At 35.8% G+C, this 16,909-nt stretch overlaps 1 protein-coding gene across 1 annotated transcript in view; it reads left to right on the forward strand.

Moving 5' to 3' along the window:
* Positions 1–16,909, forward strand: part of erc2 (ELKS/RAB6-interacting/CAST family member 2) — a 61,414-nt gene that overhangs the window by 11,322 nt on the left and 33,183 nt on the right. The window contains exons 2-3 of the mRNA XM_067387151.1: positions 11,996–12,433; positions 14,530–14,604. Coding sequence (XP_067243252.1) covers positions 11,996–12,433; positions 14,530–14,604 — 513 coding nt within the window. The remainder of the gene's footprint in view (positions 1–11,995; positions 12,434–14,529; positions 14,605–16,909) is intronic.

Here is a 16,909-nt window from a genome sequence, read left to right on the forward strand (position 1 = left end):
TTAATATTATCAGTGTTGAAAACAGTTGTCATGCTTAATATCTATTGTATGTGGAAACTGTGATCATTTTTTTCAGGATTCTTTAATGAAAAGAAAATATTTGTTTTTAAATGGATATATTTGTAATGTTATAAATCTCTTTAATTCATTCATTTAAAGCTACGATCGAATGTTTTTTTACAAGATGTAATATAAGTCTAAGGTGTCCCCTGAATGTGTCTGTGAAGTTTCAGCTCGAAATACCCCATAGATTTTTTTTTATTAATTTTTTTAACTGCCTATTTTGAGGCATAATTAGAAATGCGCCGATTCAGGCTGCGGCCCCTTTAAATTGCATGCTCCCTTCCACACGAGCTCTCGACTCTATCACTGCATAAACAAAGTTCACACAGCTAATATAACCCTCAAAATGGATCTTTACAAAGTGTTCGTCATTCAGCATGTCTAATTGCGTAAGTATGATATTTATTTGGATATTTACATTTGATTCTGAATGAATTTGAGGCTGTACTCCGTGGCTAACGGCTCATGCTACACTGTTGGAGAGATTTATAAAGAATGAAATTGTGTTTATGAATTATACAGACTGCAAGTGTTTAATAATGAAAATAGCGACGGCTCTTGTCTCCGTGAATACAGTAAGAAACGATGGTAACACATTTAACAGTACATTAGCAACATGCTAACGAAACATTTAGAAAGACAATTTACAAATATCACTCAAAATATCATGATATCATTGATCATGTCAGTTATTATTGCTCCATCTGCCATTTTTCGCTATTGTCCTTGCTTGCTTACCTAGTCTGATGATTCAGCTGTGCACAGATCCAGACGTTCTGCCCTTGTGTAATGCCTTGAACATGAGCTGGCATATGCAAATATTGGGGGCGTACATATTAATGATCCCGACTGTTACGTAACAGTCGGTGTTATGTTGAGATTCGCCTGTTCTTCGGAGGTCTTTTAAACAAATGAGATTTACATAAGAAGGAGGAAACAATGGAGTTTGAGATTCACTGTATGTCATTTCCATGTACTGAACTCTTGATATTCAACTATGCCGAGGTAAATAAAATTTTCAATTCGATGGCACCTTTAATGCATCAGGGCAGTAAAATGCTAAGAAAGTGTCAGAGCAGGAAATGTTATCACACATCACATGACGCTTGATGCTTTTTAAAGAGTCTATTCCCTTTAGGAATAAATTGTGCTTCGCATGAATAAAATACATCCGAAAAGGGTTGTAATAATGTTGCCTGTGACCTTCCTGTTAAGTCTGGTAAATCCTTTTGGTCAGTGGGTCGAGAAAAAGTGATATTGATCTAAATAGACTGTGCAACCTCTTGATCTTAATCTAGTTCTTTTAAAACGATCCTCTCCCCTCGGATTGATGGTTTCCCTTAATGTTAATGGTTGGGCTTTGATGAATGATGATCGGGGTGCATCTGTTGGGTGGGTTGTGCTTGGTGCTAATGGCTCTTTTGTAGCTGAAGACTCAGAGGTTGAGGTGAACGGATGAGTGAGAATGTCTTCGGGCGCTGTGGGCTAGTTTAGCTCAAGTGTGGTTGGTTGTTTTTGAGCTTTTTTTCACTTTGCCTCCCTCACTCTCTCTCTCTCTCTCGTCGCCTCCTCCGTTTCTCGGACTCCTTTTTTCTGCTCTCTCAATTGCTCAGCCCCTCGGGTGCCTGAAAGAAAGCCAATACAAAAAGGATTAGTGGGGGCTGACTTGTTTTTGATTTGTACAGTAACAAGATTTGATGGTCTGTGTTTAAACGCGATGGTATCGAGGAGAATAATGATCCACACAGCATGTTTCAGCATGACTGAGAAAGCTAATGGAAAGACCAGATTTTGATTGTGCATTTAATGCTTAAAATTAATAAGCTGTTTTGACTTTTCAGTCACCGCTTTTCTGTTGCTACTAGCATCACAAACAGTGGCTTAAATAATTATGTTTTTCCTTCACTGTGCCACTAGAGTACCATGGTAAGGAGTGAAATTTCTGGCTGGCATTATGCTATCTTGTTCAGTCTAGTCTGTTCTGTAGTAATAAGAATCTAATCTGACATTTTGTGCTATTATAAATCATCTAGGGCGTAATCTAATGCCATACAAACAGAATATTAGCATTTAAATGAGCATGCTCATTTCATCCAGTGCTAGCGTGGGCATGTGCTGTAATTGAGACATGACTGTTTGCAGAGCCCGTTTGGCATCTGATCCAGAGGTCTGTGGAAGCTTGCGGGTCTCTATGCCAGCTTAACATGCAATAGCTTTCCAAATTCAACCATCCAGACGATGTATTAAGCTAAATCAGACCAAAGTGGCTCAGACCGTCACACTGCTTGATCTTGTGAGTGAGTCTCTGACAAAACATGTGATTTTGAAAATATATTTCTCTGGTAAGGATCAAGAAACTGATGTCACTTAGAAGACCTTATATGCGTTTTCATTTTATTTTCATTATTTCATTATTTCAAATTATATAACCATATTTTTTATAGAAATTAATACTTTTATTTAACAAGGATGCATTAAATTGATCAAATGTGATAGTAAAGACATATATTGTTACAAAATATTTCTATTTGAAATAAATGCTGTTCTTTTGAACCTTCTATTCTTTAAAGAATCCTGAAAAAATGCATGTTTCCACAAAAATATTAAGCTGTTTTCAATGTTTTCAACATTGATACTAATCAAAAATGTTTCTTGAGCAGCAAATCAGCATATTAGAATGATTTCTGAAGGATCATGTGACACTGAAGTAGGGATGTCAGACTTCGGTACTGAAATTTAAAAAATGTGACGATACCAGCATTTCCCCCTAGCATTTTGACCTCTGTTGAACGGATTCTTAAACACCTCTGATTGTGTTCACACGTTCAACAGATATGTCTGAGATGGGCTACAATGATCAACGCTTTTATCGGATATATTAGGGATTATTAGCCTGCTTTCAAACGCTCCCATGTGTATCTGTGTAAGCTCTCGGTGAAGAGCGTCAAAGATGTCTATTTACAACATGTTTTTGAAGCGTTGATCTTTGTAGCCAATCACAGACATATCTGTTGAGTGCGTGGACACAATGGCCAATCAGAAGTGTTTAAAAATCCGTTCAACAGAGGTCAAAATGCTAGGGGGAAATGCTGGTAGGAATCATCAGATTTTTTAAATTTCAGTACTGATTTGGTACTGAAGTTGGTACTTTTGAAAACCCTACACTAAAGACTGGAGTAATTCAGATTTTCATTACAGGAATAAATTACATTTCAAACTATAACACAGTCATTTTATATTGTAATAATATTTCACAATTTTACTGATCAAATAAATGCAGTCTTGGTGAGAATAAGAGATTTTCGTAAAATCGTACTTATCCCAAACAGTAATGAATGGTAGTTTATGTTTAAAATCACAAAAATCCTACATTTTTACTGTTTTAAGCTTAATTTTCAGATTTCAAAGTTTCAATCAATCTTGGTACAGGGTTACTTATGCAGAAAAACGTCTCGGGTTACTTGTGTAACCCTGGTTCCCTGAATAAGGGAACGAGACACTACGTCATAACGTCATATGACATAGCGTCATGAGACGTCATGAGATTTATCTTCCAGACTGCATGTACAGTAAATTAGCCTTTTCTTCAAGCATAATGGAGTGTTTTAAAGCAGAATACAATGAATATATAGGTCAATCTCTGTCTATATTTGCAGAGGAACATCATCACAATCTTCAGTACTGCTTGTGAATGACAAATGTCATTTGAAGAAAAGTCAGTTCACACAGTGGCCATCTTGGCAGTGCTTCTGGTGTCCCAAGTACAGCTCCTATCTACTTAGCTCTTTTATCTTCTTCCATTCATTTTTCGATGATGGTCCCATCTTCTTGCACTGTTTCTGGAATGACTAAGCCAAAAGAAGGGAATCATGGGTAGTAACGAGTCCTCCATTTCCTGTTATCACGGCTAACAAAGTAATGATCTTCGATCGCATTCTTTCCCCGTTCCAGTGAATTGCTAAAAACTAAATCCAAGGCACCGACACTGATTCTTTAATCAGTGATTTTTTTCTCATGCATTCATGGTGATTACCAGTCTAGAGCGGCGGAGGAAACTAAATAGGAATGGATGGATGGGTAAAAAGAACATTTGCAAGGGGAAATAGTGGCCAGAGGGAATTAGAAGACAGATTAGCAAAACAACACTCTGTGATAGACAAGTGAGGAATTGAAAGAGAGGATAAATGCTGTTTTCTAGTCACTGTTTTTGTGAATAACGAGACTATAAATAAATATACGTGTGTGTGAGGTGGGTGATTGTGGGGAAGAACATTAACTACAGTTGCTCAGCACAGATTGTGGTTATTGATCTTCAGCATGTACTGCTGAGCACTGGTGCGTGCGTGTGTGTGCATGTGTGAGTGTTTGTTGTGTCCTAGCATGCAGTGGAGATAATCTCTGAGGTGTTTAGTGGCTTCGGCTATCCACATGTGAAATATTTCTTTCTCTTTTTCTTTATCATTCTCTTGTCAGTTACTATGCTTATAAACATGCACCTTCATAATGTGATTATAATGAGATTTAGGCAGTATTGCGATTAAACTTTACCTCATGTAAACACAATACTTTTATCAAATTGATGCGATTAAGCTCATAAAAATGTAAAACGTGGCATATGCTGATTTTAATTGCAATAAGCAGGTATTTAAACACTTTAATCACATCTATTTAACTCTGACCAAAATGCACGTTTTAAGAGTCTGTGTTGACAATGTTGCGTGACATGAATATAGTGCAATATCGGGATGATCGAAAAGATTGAAATGGAGGCATTTTAGGCACGTCACCAGAAAAATGACTGAGGCCGGGTACCAAAGACCCGCTTGGCCAGTAACATTTGTATGAATAAAGGCAGTGAAAATATCCACAATTCTTAGAAAATAATCTGAATAATGAAAAGTGCATGCAAACAAGAGAGAAGATGTTTGCTCTTGACATGTAAACGTCTTACTGCGATTAAGTCCTTACTTTGATCATTGGAATGAATCACATTATTAGTGAACAATGTCAACTTAATTAAATGAGATTTCAAAGGAATCTTTTAGATTCTTGTATAAAGACCCAAATTATACTGTGAACAATTAACATAATAAATATGTCTAAATATTACATTATAATATTATTATTATTTTTCTTGTTCTCTAGTCTAAACATTTCCACAGACCCCAATTTGAAAACCCCTGATTGAGATCGTTTACATTAAGTTTTAGAATGAAATGGATCATTTTAATTACTTTATACACAATACTGGTTTTATTCGTGCATTTTAACCTTCAAAAATGTTTTTAATTGTCACAATATAGGTGCGATAACCATGAACGTATTAACATATGAACACCCACATCTACATATCAGTATTCAGCAACTTGTTTAATGACATATCTCATATAATTTTCTTATGAAAGGTTGGAAAATAGTCATGTAAAACGTAAGACATCTTGATTAATATAAGTGGAGTTTTAGGGAAAAAATGAAATGGTATAAAATTGATCACTTTAATGTTATTTTTTATGTTCCGGTTGTTGTTTGGGCTTTCTGTGTAATCATTCAGTTAGAGGTTGACAGCCAGAGGGAAATATTTCCACATTTGGACTGAGCTGATGGATGTTGTGCAGAAAGATGAAGCGTCTGTCACGGGGGTGGACGTGTGTGCGCGCGCGTGTGTGGTCCTGTTAAACCCCTACATTATGAGGACAAAATGTCCCCACAAAGATGGCAATATCTGAAATCCTTGTTCTTGTGCAGACATTTTTTGGTCCCCATGAGATTATAAATCACACTAAGTGATGTTTTTTGAAAATGTAAAAATGCAGAAAGTTTTCTGTGAATGGTAGGTTTAAGAGATAGAATATACAGTTTACAGTTACATAAATCTTCTTATGTAAATTGCCGAATTCATCCAATATAATGGTTTTCTAAATAACTTAAGACAGAAATGTGCTCTGCTTGTGTTTTTATGAATGAGGCCCATTGTATTTGATTCAGAATATGAAAGAAAGACTTAGCCAATCTCATCCAGAGACTAATTTCTTTAGAGGTTATTTCTCTTTATATTTCTTGTTTGTTACTAACCCTAGTGATATAGCACTATAGCATACTATAAATAAATAATATAAATAGCATATTAGTATACTAAAAAGTTCTAAGGCAATAAAGTGGTACTTGTGGTACTTTGATATATTTTTATTTATAATATATTATTTACACTGCTGTTCAAAAGTTTGGGGCTGGTAAGATTTTTTTATTGTTTTTGAAAATGTATTTGGTCAAAAATAATAAAAATAAAAATATATAATAAAAAACAATCATACTGTGAAATATTAGTAGAATTTAAAATAATTGTTTTCTTAATTTGATACATTTTAAAATGTAATGTATTCCTGTGATGCAATGTTGATTTTCCAGCATCATTACTCCAGTCTTCAGTGTCACATGATCCTTCAGAATCATTCTAATATGCTGATTTGCTGCTCAAGAAAAATATTTTTTTATTATCAATGTTGAAAACAGTTGATGAATAGAAGATTCAAAAGAACATTTTTTTTTTTTTTTTTGTAGTAATGTAAACAATTTTAGTCACTTTTGATCAAATGAATCCATCAAGAAATATTCAAAAGTTTGGATTTAGATTTAGATTTATCGGCCAAAATATCCGATATAATATTCAGCTTTCCTGTGGCTCAGTGGTTAGAGCATGGCACTAACAATGCCAAGGTCATGGGTTCGATCCCAGGGATTGCACATACTCAGATACAAATGTATAGTATAATGCAATGTAAGTCGCTTTGGATAAAAGCGTCTGCCAAATACTTAAAAATGTAAAAAATGTAAATATCGGTTATCGGCTTTCAAATATAAAGAATTATTGGTTATCGGTATCAGACAAAATGTTCATATTGGTGTATCCCTAATTGATTTCTTTAAGAAAACACTTCTGAATGGTAGTGCATTTTATATGTTACTCATACTTGAAAGAATACCATGGTACTCTCATGACCAAAAAAAAAAGCATTTTCCTCTCTTAAATGTTTTAAACACAGAACATAGATGTACAGTACACAGAGGAATTGTCCACAGAATGACAAATTGACTGAAAAATTGTTTCTCTCTTGGATGTATGATGCTGAAACATTTGTGATAATAATGGGGGGTAATGAGTAACGAGAGCGAGAGGAAGTGATGCGGGCTTCCTCGGAATGCTTTGGAATATTCCTGCTGGCTGCCAGCTCTCCTCCGCGTGATGCCTCCTCTCCCTTTATCACTCACTGCCGTATGGGATACATATTCATGCCTGCCTATGCTTCAGTGCATCTGAGAGCTGCTCACACACACACACACACACACACACAACATGAAAGTTGAACACTTCTGAATGACTCAGCTACCTCTACTCAAACCTCAGGCTCTTAAAGGGACAGTTCGCCCAAATATGAAATTTATGTTACTTTTCCAAAGGCACATGAGGGTTAGTAAATGAACACAGAGTTTTCATTTTTTGGGTGAACGGTCCCTTTAAATGCATGTGACAGACAACCCCATATATCTTCTATATGGCCGTAAGGAATGGAGTTGATTCTGGCCGGCATTTTGCAACCCAGGGGATTGTGGTTCCTCGCAAACTGTTGTAATTATGCAAATGGCATAATTGGACCGTTTCCTCGAATTCTTTGCCAGCCAAGACAGATTATTGATCGGAGACGGAAAGAGGAGGAGAATAGGATAAGGAATTGGGATGGAGACGTAGACAGAAGGGTCCTGTGTCCTCAATGAATGTCCTGACGGATGTCCTGAAGGAAACACAATCTATGCTGGGAAGAGTGAAAATAGAGCTGTAGAAATAGAGAGTTTATTCAGTCAACAAATTTAATTAGCCCGATTCTCATCTCCTCTGTTTTTGTGTCATACATATCTAAGCTGATTCGTTAGCATTAATCTGTGATAAATGAGTGCACTTGTTTGATTTTGTGTGTGTTTGCAGTCGTGCGTGAACGTGTGTGTCTGTTTAAGGAGTCTGAATTAATTTGCTAATGTGCCTGCGGTAAACAGAAGATTCCCTACAGCTGCATTCGATTCTTTAAGAGGTAATGAGCGCAGACGGAGAGTCAAAAAGGCCAATTAGTCATTTTTAGAACAGAATATTGGTAGTTACATTAGAAGGATGAGTAATTCTCACAAAACCTGTCAAGAACATGTCATATTTCATCCTTAAATCAAAATAAAGGAATAAGAAATTATATTTGGCGTAAATGCAATCGGATTACTTTTGATATAATTGAGATTATTATTATTTTCATGACAATAAAGCACATCGTTGATTAGAATAAAAATCATTGTATTACAGTAATTAAATACTTTGAGTAATTAAAAATTATGTTTTTGGAAATTTTGGAGCAAAATGTGCTTAATTTTCATACAAATTTTCCTTTTGATTTATATATATATATATTAAGAAACAAAATGCAATACATATATATATATATATATACACACATACATACATACAGTATACTGTACATATATACATACACATACATATCTGAACATACATGTTTATATATATATATATATATATATATATATATACACACACACATTACATATATATATATAAATTCTCATTTTCTTTTTTGATTTTAAGTTGAAATGTGACGTATTATTTTGCATTGTTATTATACATTATCAGTGCTTTTGTTTGCATGAGTCCTCGATGTGTTTCTAGTCTGTATGAAGAGTCTGTGTGTTTGTCTCTGTATGAGGAGAATGTATAATGGCAGAAGTGTACCAGCCCAAAACGGCATTTCTTACATAAGACTGAGTGCCCGTTGATCTGGAACTAAGACAGGCTGGCACAAGCCAGCTCACAGTTCACTCGTACGTCTCAGAAACAGCACTTCCCTTCCCTCTGCTGGTCAAAGGCAGGCATTACAATGCCATGACACAAATAAACAAATCACAGGGTATTAATCTCATTTAATATCTGATCTCTTTCCAGAATGACCATTCACATTAACTTTATGACTTCCTATATGGTCTTTAATTGTATTTTCCATTCTGTTATGTTTTTTTTTTTCCATTAACAATGTGTTAGTATACAGTGTCCTGAATGTAAAATGCCTCATTATTCTTTGTAATTGAATCCTTTGAATAATGTTATCAGTTTGTTTTTTTTCTTGTATCATTGCTTAGTCCATCTCCTTCTGCACTCACTCTGCTGTGTTTCATTTTTTTCTGTTTTGTTGCACTCCACAATCATGCAGCACCTGATGGACGCCAGGAGGACAAAGGTTTGTTGTCATGTTCGCCACCGCTATCGTGCGCAGAACATGGTACCTGATCATGTCCCTGATCTTTAAACGAAACCCTGAACCTGATCCCTGGATTCAGATCTCACACGTTTCTTTGAGTGTTGTTCTTACTAGGGATGCACAATAATCGTGACAATATCAGTATAAACCAATATTAGGATTTTTAAATATTGCATTGGTCTGATTAAGCCGATATTGGAAGCTATGAAAGCTTGTTTCCGCCACAGAATAAAAAAGGTAATTGCAATTCTGCCTTTATAACTCGCAATTCTGACTTTTCTTTATCTTGCAATTGCGAGTTTATACCTCACAGTTCTGACTCTTACATATAAACCCACAAAACAAAGTCAGAATTGTGAGATAAAAAGTTGCAATTACCTTTTTTATTGTTTTTATTCAAAGGCAGAAACAAGCTTTCATAACAATATTTTTATTTTATTGCCAGATTTTAATTACCATATTCTATGGTATGTTTTTGATGTCACATGATAAAATCATATACATGTATTTAAGAGTGACTGAATTTGAAAAAATTAAACAAAAATATCTGGCAAAACGTTATGGATTACATTGTTAAGCATACTTTTTATAATTCAGCATAACAACAGCAAATTTTTTGATATCGGAGCATCCCTACTAGCTGCTGATCTGAGACCACAATTAGCAATTAAATTATTATCTTTAAATGGATCAGATATTTATATAAGGACAACCTCAAAAAGGAACATTTTCCCTTATCTGCTCCTCCATGTTCCTCCAAGATAAGCTAAGTCCGGGTACTCGGGCCTTAAAATCCTTTCCTAAAATCCTGACTAAAAGCATGCCCGTGATACTCGATTGAACCGGTTCTTCTGTCAGAATTGTGTGTTCTGTTTGTGATAGCGCAAGAGTGTGTGTTGATCTAAATTTCCAGAGACGATTGTGGGTTATCTGATCCAGTTCTGGGCCCATATACTCTCTCATTCTGCCCAAGGCACCACATGTGCCACATAGACTAGAAAACCCCATTATCTTGTGACTATTTCTAGCACAGTTTTTTGTCATTAACCTTATTTAACACGTTATTAGTTAGTGTTTTCTCAGGAGAAACTTTTCCTGTTTCCTCTCCTAGAATAGACCTCACTGTGGTTTTCCCGCTATATCATTCATTTGGATTCCTTTACTAAGATACTATATATCCAGATATTGCTAATTTTGGCAGTCTGTCATTCATTATTAAGCTATTATGAATGCAAAACTTAACCAGATAAGTTGTAATCTGTACAAAACCAGATCCGACGCAGCAATGCTATAGGCAATCAGTTCTAGCCCCGCCCAAAGTGAAATCTCATTGGTCCAAAGGTCATATTTTAGTATTATTTATATGCTATTGTAGTATTCATTCATGTTTTTAATTAGCTTTTAGTTTTTATATTAGTTTTAGTATTTTTTTTTCATGTGATTTTGTCATTTATTAGTTTTTTTTTATAAATATATCTAAATAACTTATTTTTATTTCAGTTTTAGTTTTAATACTGTTAGTACTTCATCTTAAACATATTTATTTCACTTGCCAAGGCAACATTTCCTAGTTTTATTTGTTCATTTTAAGTTTGAATTTTTCATCTAACATTTATATGTCATATCAGCTTATTTTGAATTATAGAAAATAATTTTTTATAGTTTTACTTTTAGCTTTAGTTAAGAACAACAACCCTGGTCCAAAGTCCTTACTTCTTTCTTCCATCATCAAATCCGTTCTGATTGGCTGTTTGATGCTACGTCACACCTGGTTAAAGGTCTGTTCCCACCAAGGACAATAACTTTAATGAAAACGGTAAAGATTTAGTACACATTTAAATATTTCTTTAAAAATCATTCTAAACTGAGAAGAATAGCAGTTTACACCATAACTATAATGATAATGACAAAGATAATGATATCATTGGAATCACAATTGATGAACAATAAAATTGACAGCCAATCAGAATCCATCCTGCTTTAAAGAGCTTGAGCATTTAAAGCAACAGATCATATAACTGCAGTGCGCATTTATAATAAATTAAATAATTTTGTGCGTTGGTGTGGATGCCAATATAGTTATTGTTCTCAGTGTGAATGGGCCTTAAAGGGATAGTTCACCCAAAAATGAAAATTCTGTCATCATTTACTCACTTTCATGTTGTTCCAAACCTGTATAAATGTATTTGTTCTACTGAACCCAAAAGAAGATATTATGAAGAAAGATTGTAACCAGGCCGCTTTGGGGCACCATTGACTTCCATAGTAGGAAAAAAAAATACTATGGAAGTCAATGGTGCCCCAGAACTGTTCAGTTTCCCACATTCTTCAAAATATCTAGATATTTAATAACAGAACAAAGAAATTCATTCAATTTTGGAACAACCTGAGGATGAGTAATTATGACAACATTTTCATTTTTGGGTGAACTATCCCTTTAAGACACAGTGTGACATGTTTATACATCACAGTGGGGTCTATATAACGTTTTTCCTCAAATCTGACCTTATGTTTTCATTCTCAAAACATGTTCTGAATGGGTCTGGTTGAGCATACCCTCTGATTATTGTCTTACTGAAGATCCCAAAGCCTGTCTAGTTCAACTCTGCTTTTCCTTCCTTCTTCAGCACCTCCAGTTGACCATTCAGGCCCTGCAGGACGAGCTGAGGACTCAACGCGACCTCAACCATCTTCTCCAGCAGGAGAGCGGGTCACGGGCCGGTGGGGGCGAGCACTTCACCACCATCGAGCTGACCGAAGAGAACTTCCGTCGGCTCCAAGCCGAACACGACCGTCAGGCCAAAGAGCTCTTCCTCCTGAGGAAGACGCTGGAGGAGATGGAGCTGAGGATCGAGACGCAGAAACAGACGCTGGGAGCCAGAGACGAGTCCATAAAGAAGCTTTTGGAGATGTTGCAGAGTAAAGGGCTTCCCCCAGCCTCAGGAAGGGCATCAGACGAGGAGGAGCAAGAGCGAGCCAGGCGTATTGCAGAAGCCGAAGCTCAGCTGGGCCACCTAGAGGTGATATTAGACCAGAAAGAGAAGGAAAACATCCATCTGAGAGAGGTATCAGGTTCTACTCAAACTTTTTGGGTTGAAAGTGGATTTTGAACCATGCATATCACTCAGGGTGTGTTCACACTTTGCAGGTTTGGTTTGATTAAAACAAACGATTGCTCTGTTTGTGCGTTTTTTTTTTTTTTTTTTTGATGAAATGTGAATGCTGCCATCAAAACTTCAGTGCACACCAAACAAGCAGACCGAGACCACTGTAATGGTGGGTCTCAGTCCGCTTCCAAATGAACTCTGGTGTGGTTTGACTGAAATATGAATGCAACTTGGGCCAAAGACATGTAAACGAACCAAAAACATGACATGCAACCCTAAAAAGGACAGAATGCTCAAGCATAACTGTTTTTCCTTGGCATAGGAGCTACTTTACCCATTACAGTTCAGTACAGTCTTCTTGCAGCAGGATCTTCGTTTGTGTGTAACAGAGGAATTCCTGGCACTGTTTTGACTCCTTTGCACATTTTATAAGCTCTTCACAAGTTCTCAACTGTTAAAAAAAGTCATGAAAGCCATCTTTTTGTTTTGTATCTTCAGGTTCGGTCTTGAAAATGACAGTGTGAATGCTAAGTGAACCAGGATTAAATATACCAGTTTCTTTTTTGGAACTACAAGTGTGAACACACCCTAGAGTTGGACTTGATTAATTGAAGTAAACTTAAAGGTTAACAATACCAAGACCAGTCTTTCCTCTAAAATCAAATACATTCTTATTGGCTGTGAATTTTCACTTTTTAGCTTTCAAAAAGGACAGAAAACCTGGTTAAGACACAGTGTAATATGTATATACTGTATACATCAATGTGGGTTCTATGATTTTTGCTCTGTTCTGCATCACCAAAAAGAACTGCAAAAAGAATTGTTTTCAAACATGAGCATGTAACAGTTTCAAAGCAGAGATATACAATAATTCAGAGATAATTCTCTATGGAACAATCTGAGGTTAAGTGGTTTGCCATTGTAATCGTCAAAGAGAGATAGTCAGATACAACTAAGATAATAACAGCATATGGTCTCTGAGTCATCTGGACCCAAGAGAAAGACGTGAGGAGATCCATGCCAGCACTGTTGCAACCACATAGATAGTGCACATTATTCACTATGAGAGAATTCATAGTTTTCACATGATATCACACATTTATAGAAGTCCCCACGTGGAGGGCAAAAAAAGGCTTTCCTCCGTTGCACACCAGTAATTTTTACCAAATACTAATATAGTAAGACATTGATGTTAAACAACCAGTTTTAGTATACACCTTATTGATAATGCATACTATGTACAAGCAAGCAGATGAAGCCAGAATATAACGCAATGCACAGTTTCTTGTTGGCCTAGAAAACCATTATAACCATTTAGCACATTGCTGTCATATTCTGTGCTCATCTGCTTGCCAGTATACACAGTATGCATCATTGATAAGGTGTATACTGAATTTGATTCTTTAACATCACTGTTTTAGTACATTAAGGTGGATTAAGTGTCTTTCAGATTAAGCGTTTTAGAATATCCCGCTGTTTAGTGATTGAAATACTGCAGCAGGTGCGGTTTATGGATCACAAGTACCCAAAAACTTGCATTTTGTTTGCATATTTTTTTCTTCTTTTTTTGAGATGGAAAATTGACAGGCCTTTGATGCAGGTCTATGGATGCTTTGCCCTCCAGGGGCCGGTTGCATAAACTGCTAAGTATAGCATTACAAGTTAGTCATCACATTTTTTTCTTTAAGAATGTTCATAACTGTTTTAGATCAGTTACATAAAAACGTAGATTGGAATAATTTGATACTAAAAAGTAAGACTGATTGCCCCTTGTATAATAATAATAATAACTGCTAGTTGGTCATACTAGTACTTTATACAATTGGCCCCAGGTCTCCTCACCAATCATGTGACTAAAAACTATGAATAAGATGAAACTATAAAAATTGCTCTCTGATGTTTTTGGTTGGTTCAGGGTTAGGGATAGAGTTAGGGCTAAGTAATGGATTTTAACCTCACAATATATTTATTTTTATGAAAGGTGCTAGCTCTGGTATTTCTATTTTTGTGTTTTGTATTTGACATTATGTTGTTTATGTTGATTGTTTTCTCAGGAGCTTCATCGCAGAAACCAGCTTCACCCAGACCCTGGAAAAACTAAAGCTCTTCAGACTATCATAGAGATGAAGGTAAAGATCTGTGAATGATTTTTGTTTTATATATATATATATATATATATATATATATATATATATATATATATATATATATATATATATATATATATATATATATATTCCAAAAAAGTTGGAACACTGTATAAATTGTGAATAAAAACAGAATGCAATGATGTGGAAGTTTCAAATTTCAATATTTTATTCAGAATACAACATAGATGACATATGAAATGTTTAAACTGAGAAAATGTATCATTTTAAGGGAAAAATAAGTTGATTTTAAATTTCATGGCATCAACACATCTCAAAAAAGTTGGGACAAGGCCATGTTTACCACTGTGTGGCATCCCCTCTTCTTTTTATAACAGTCTGCAAACGTTTGGGGACTGAGGAGACAAGTTGCTCAAGTTTAGGAACAGGAATGTTGTCCCATTCTTGTCTAATACAGGTTTCTAGTTGCTCAACCATCTTAGGTCTTCTTTGTCACATCTTCCTCTTTATGATGCATGAAATGTTTTCTATGGGTGAAAGATCTGGACTGCAGGCTGGCCATTTCAGTACCCGGATCCTTCTTCTACGCAGCCGTGATTATATAATTGATGCAGTATGTGGTCTGGCATTGTCATGTTGGAAAATGCAAGGTCTTGCCTGAAAGAGACGACGTCTGGATGGGAGCATATGTTGTTGTAGAACTTGGATATACCTTTCAGCATTGATGGTGCCTTTCCAGATGTGTAAGCTGCCCATGTCACACGCACTCATGCAACCCCATACCATCAGAGATGCAGGCTTCTGAACTGAGCGCTGATAACAACTTGGGTTGTCCTTGTCCTCTTTAGTCCAGATTATATGGTGTCCCAGTTTTCCAAAAAGAACTTTTGGTTCGTCTGACCACAGAACAGTTTTCCACTTTGCCACAGTCCATTTTAAATGAGCCTTGGCCCAGAGAAAATGCCTGCACTTCTGGATCATGTTTAGATATGGCTTCTTTTTATACCCAATCATGTTGCCAATTGACCTAATAAGTTGCAAGTTGGTCCTCCAGATGTTCCTTATATGTACATTTAACTTTTCCGGCCTCTTATTGCTACCTGTCCCAACTTTTTTGGAATAAGTAGCTCTCATGAAATCCAAAATGAGCCAATATTTGGCATGACATTTCAAAATGTCTAACTTTCAACATTTGATATATTATCTATATTATATTGTGAATAAAATATAAGTTTATGAGATTTGTAAATTATTGCATTTCTTTTTCATTCACAATTTGACAATCAGTGTCCCAACTTTTTTGGATCGGGTTTGTATACATACAGTGGTGTGACTTTTATTCATCAAGGGTGCATTAAATTGATCAAAAGTGACAGTAAAGACATTTCTAATGTTACAAAAGATTTCCATTTCAAATAAATGCTGGTCTTATGAATTCTCTATTCATTAAAAAAATCTTAAAATTATGTATCACAGTTTCCTGCTTAAAAAATTAAACAGCACAACTGTTTTCAACATTGATGATAATAAGAAATGAGCTGCAAATCAGCATATTAGAATGATTTCTGAAGGATCATGTGACACTGGACCTTTGTCATCACAGAAATAAATTACATTTTAAAATATATCAAAATATAAAACAATTCTTTTAAATTGTAATAATAATAATAATACATATTTCACAATATTGCTGTTTTTTTATGAATTTTTGATCAAATAAATGCATCCTTGGTGAGTATAAAAGACTTGTGTACTGTCATAAGTATGAAGTTCATTATATATGGCATGTTCTGGCTGCTCAGGAAGAACAATAGACTGAACAAGCAAACAGAATATGAACAGAATAAACCAGAAAGACAAAAGAAACGTCTGATGGCAGATCCACTGCAGCATGCTGGTTAATGGCTGAATGAAACAGTAAGTGGGTTTGTGCCAGCAGAAGCATTACATACTGCTCTAAAAATAAAGCATGACCTCATGCAAGGCACGCACACACCCCTCGGGTCCACTCTGATTGGAGCTAAATATTACCCAGAGTTCCCCACTGCATCCATGTGACATGTAAGCACTGGTAATACACTCCTATTCAAAGTGCAATTTCCCTAATTCGATTTATGCATTACCCCTTGAACCAAAAACTGCAAAAGCCGCTCCACCTGTACTGGTTTCCATTGCACTTTTAACCTTTAGCATCACCGGTAGTTTTCTCTCGCCCTATTGGCCGAGCAGGGATGCTGATTCTGGTGCCATGGGAACAGGTGGAGTTGTTTACACAGAGAGCACAAATGCAGGCGTGGGAGAAGATGACAGAAGAGAGAGCTATGTG

Source organism: Chanodichthys erythropterus, chromosome 6 (assembly GCF_024489055.1).
Source record: "Chanodichthys erythropterus isolate Z2021 chromosome 6, ASM2448905v1, whole genome shotgun sequence".
Classification (NCBI taxonomy): Eukaryota; Metazoa; Chordata; class Actinopteri; order Cypriniformes; family Xenocyprididae; genus Chanodichthys; species Chanodichthys erythropterus.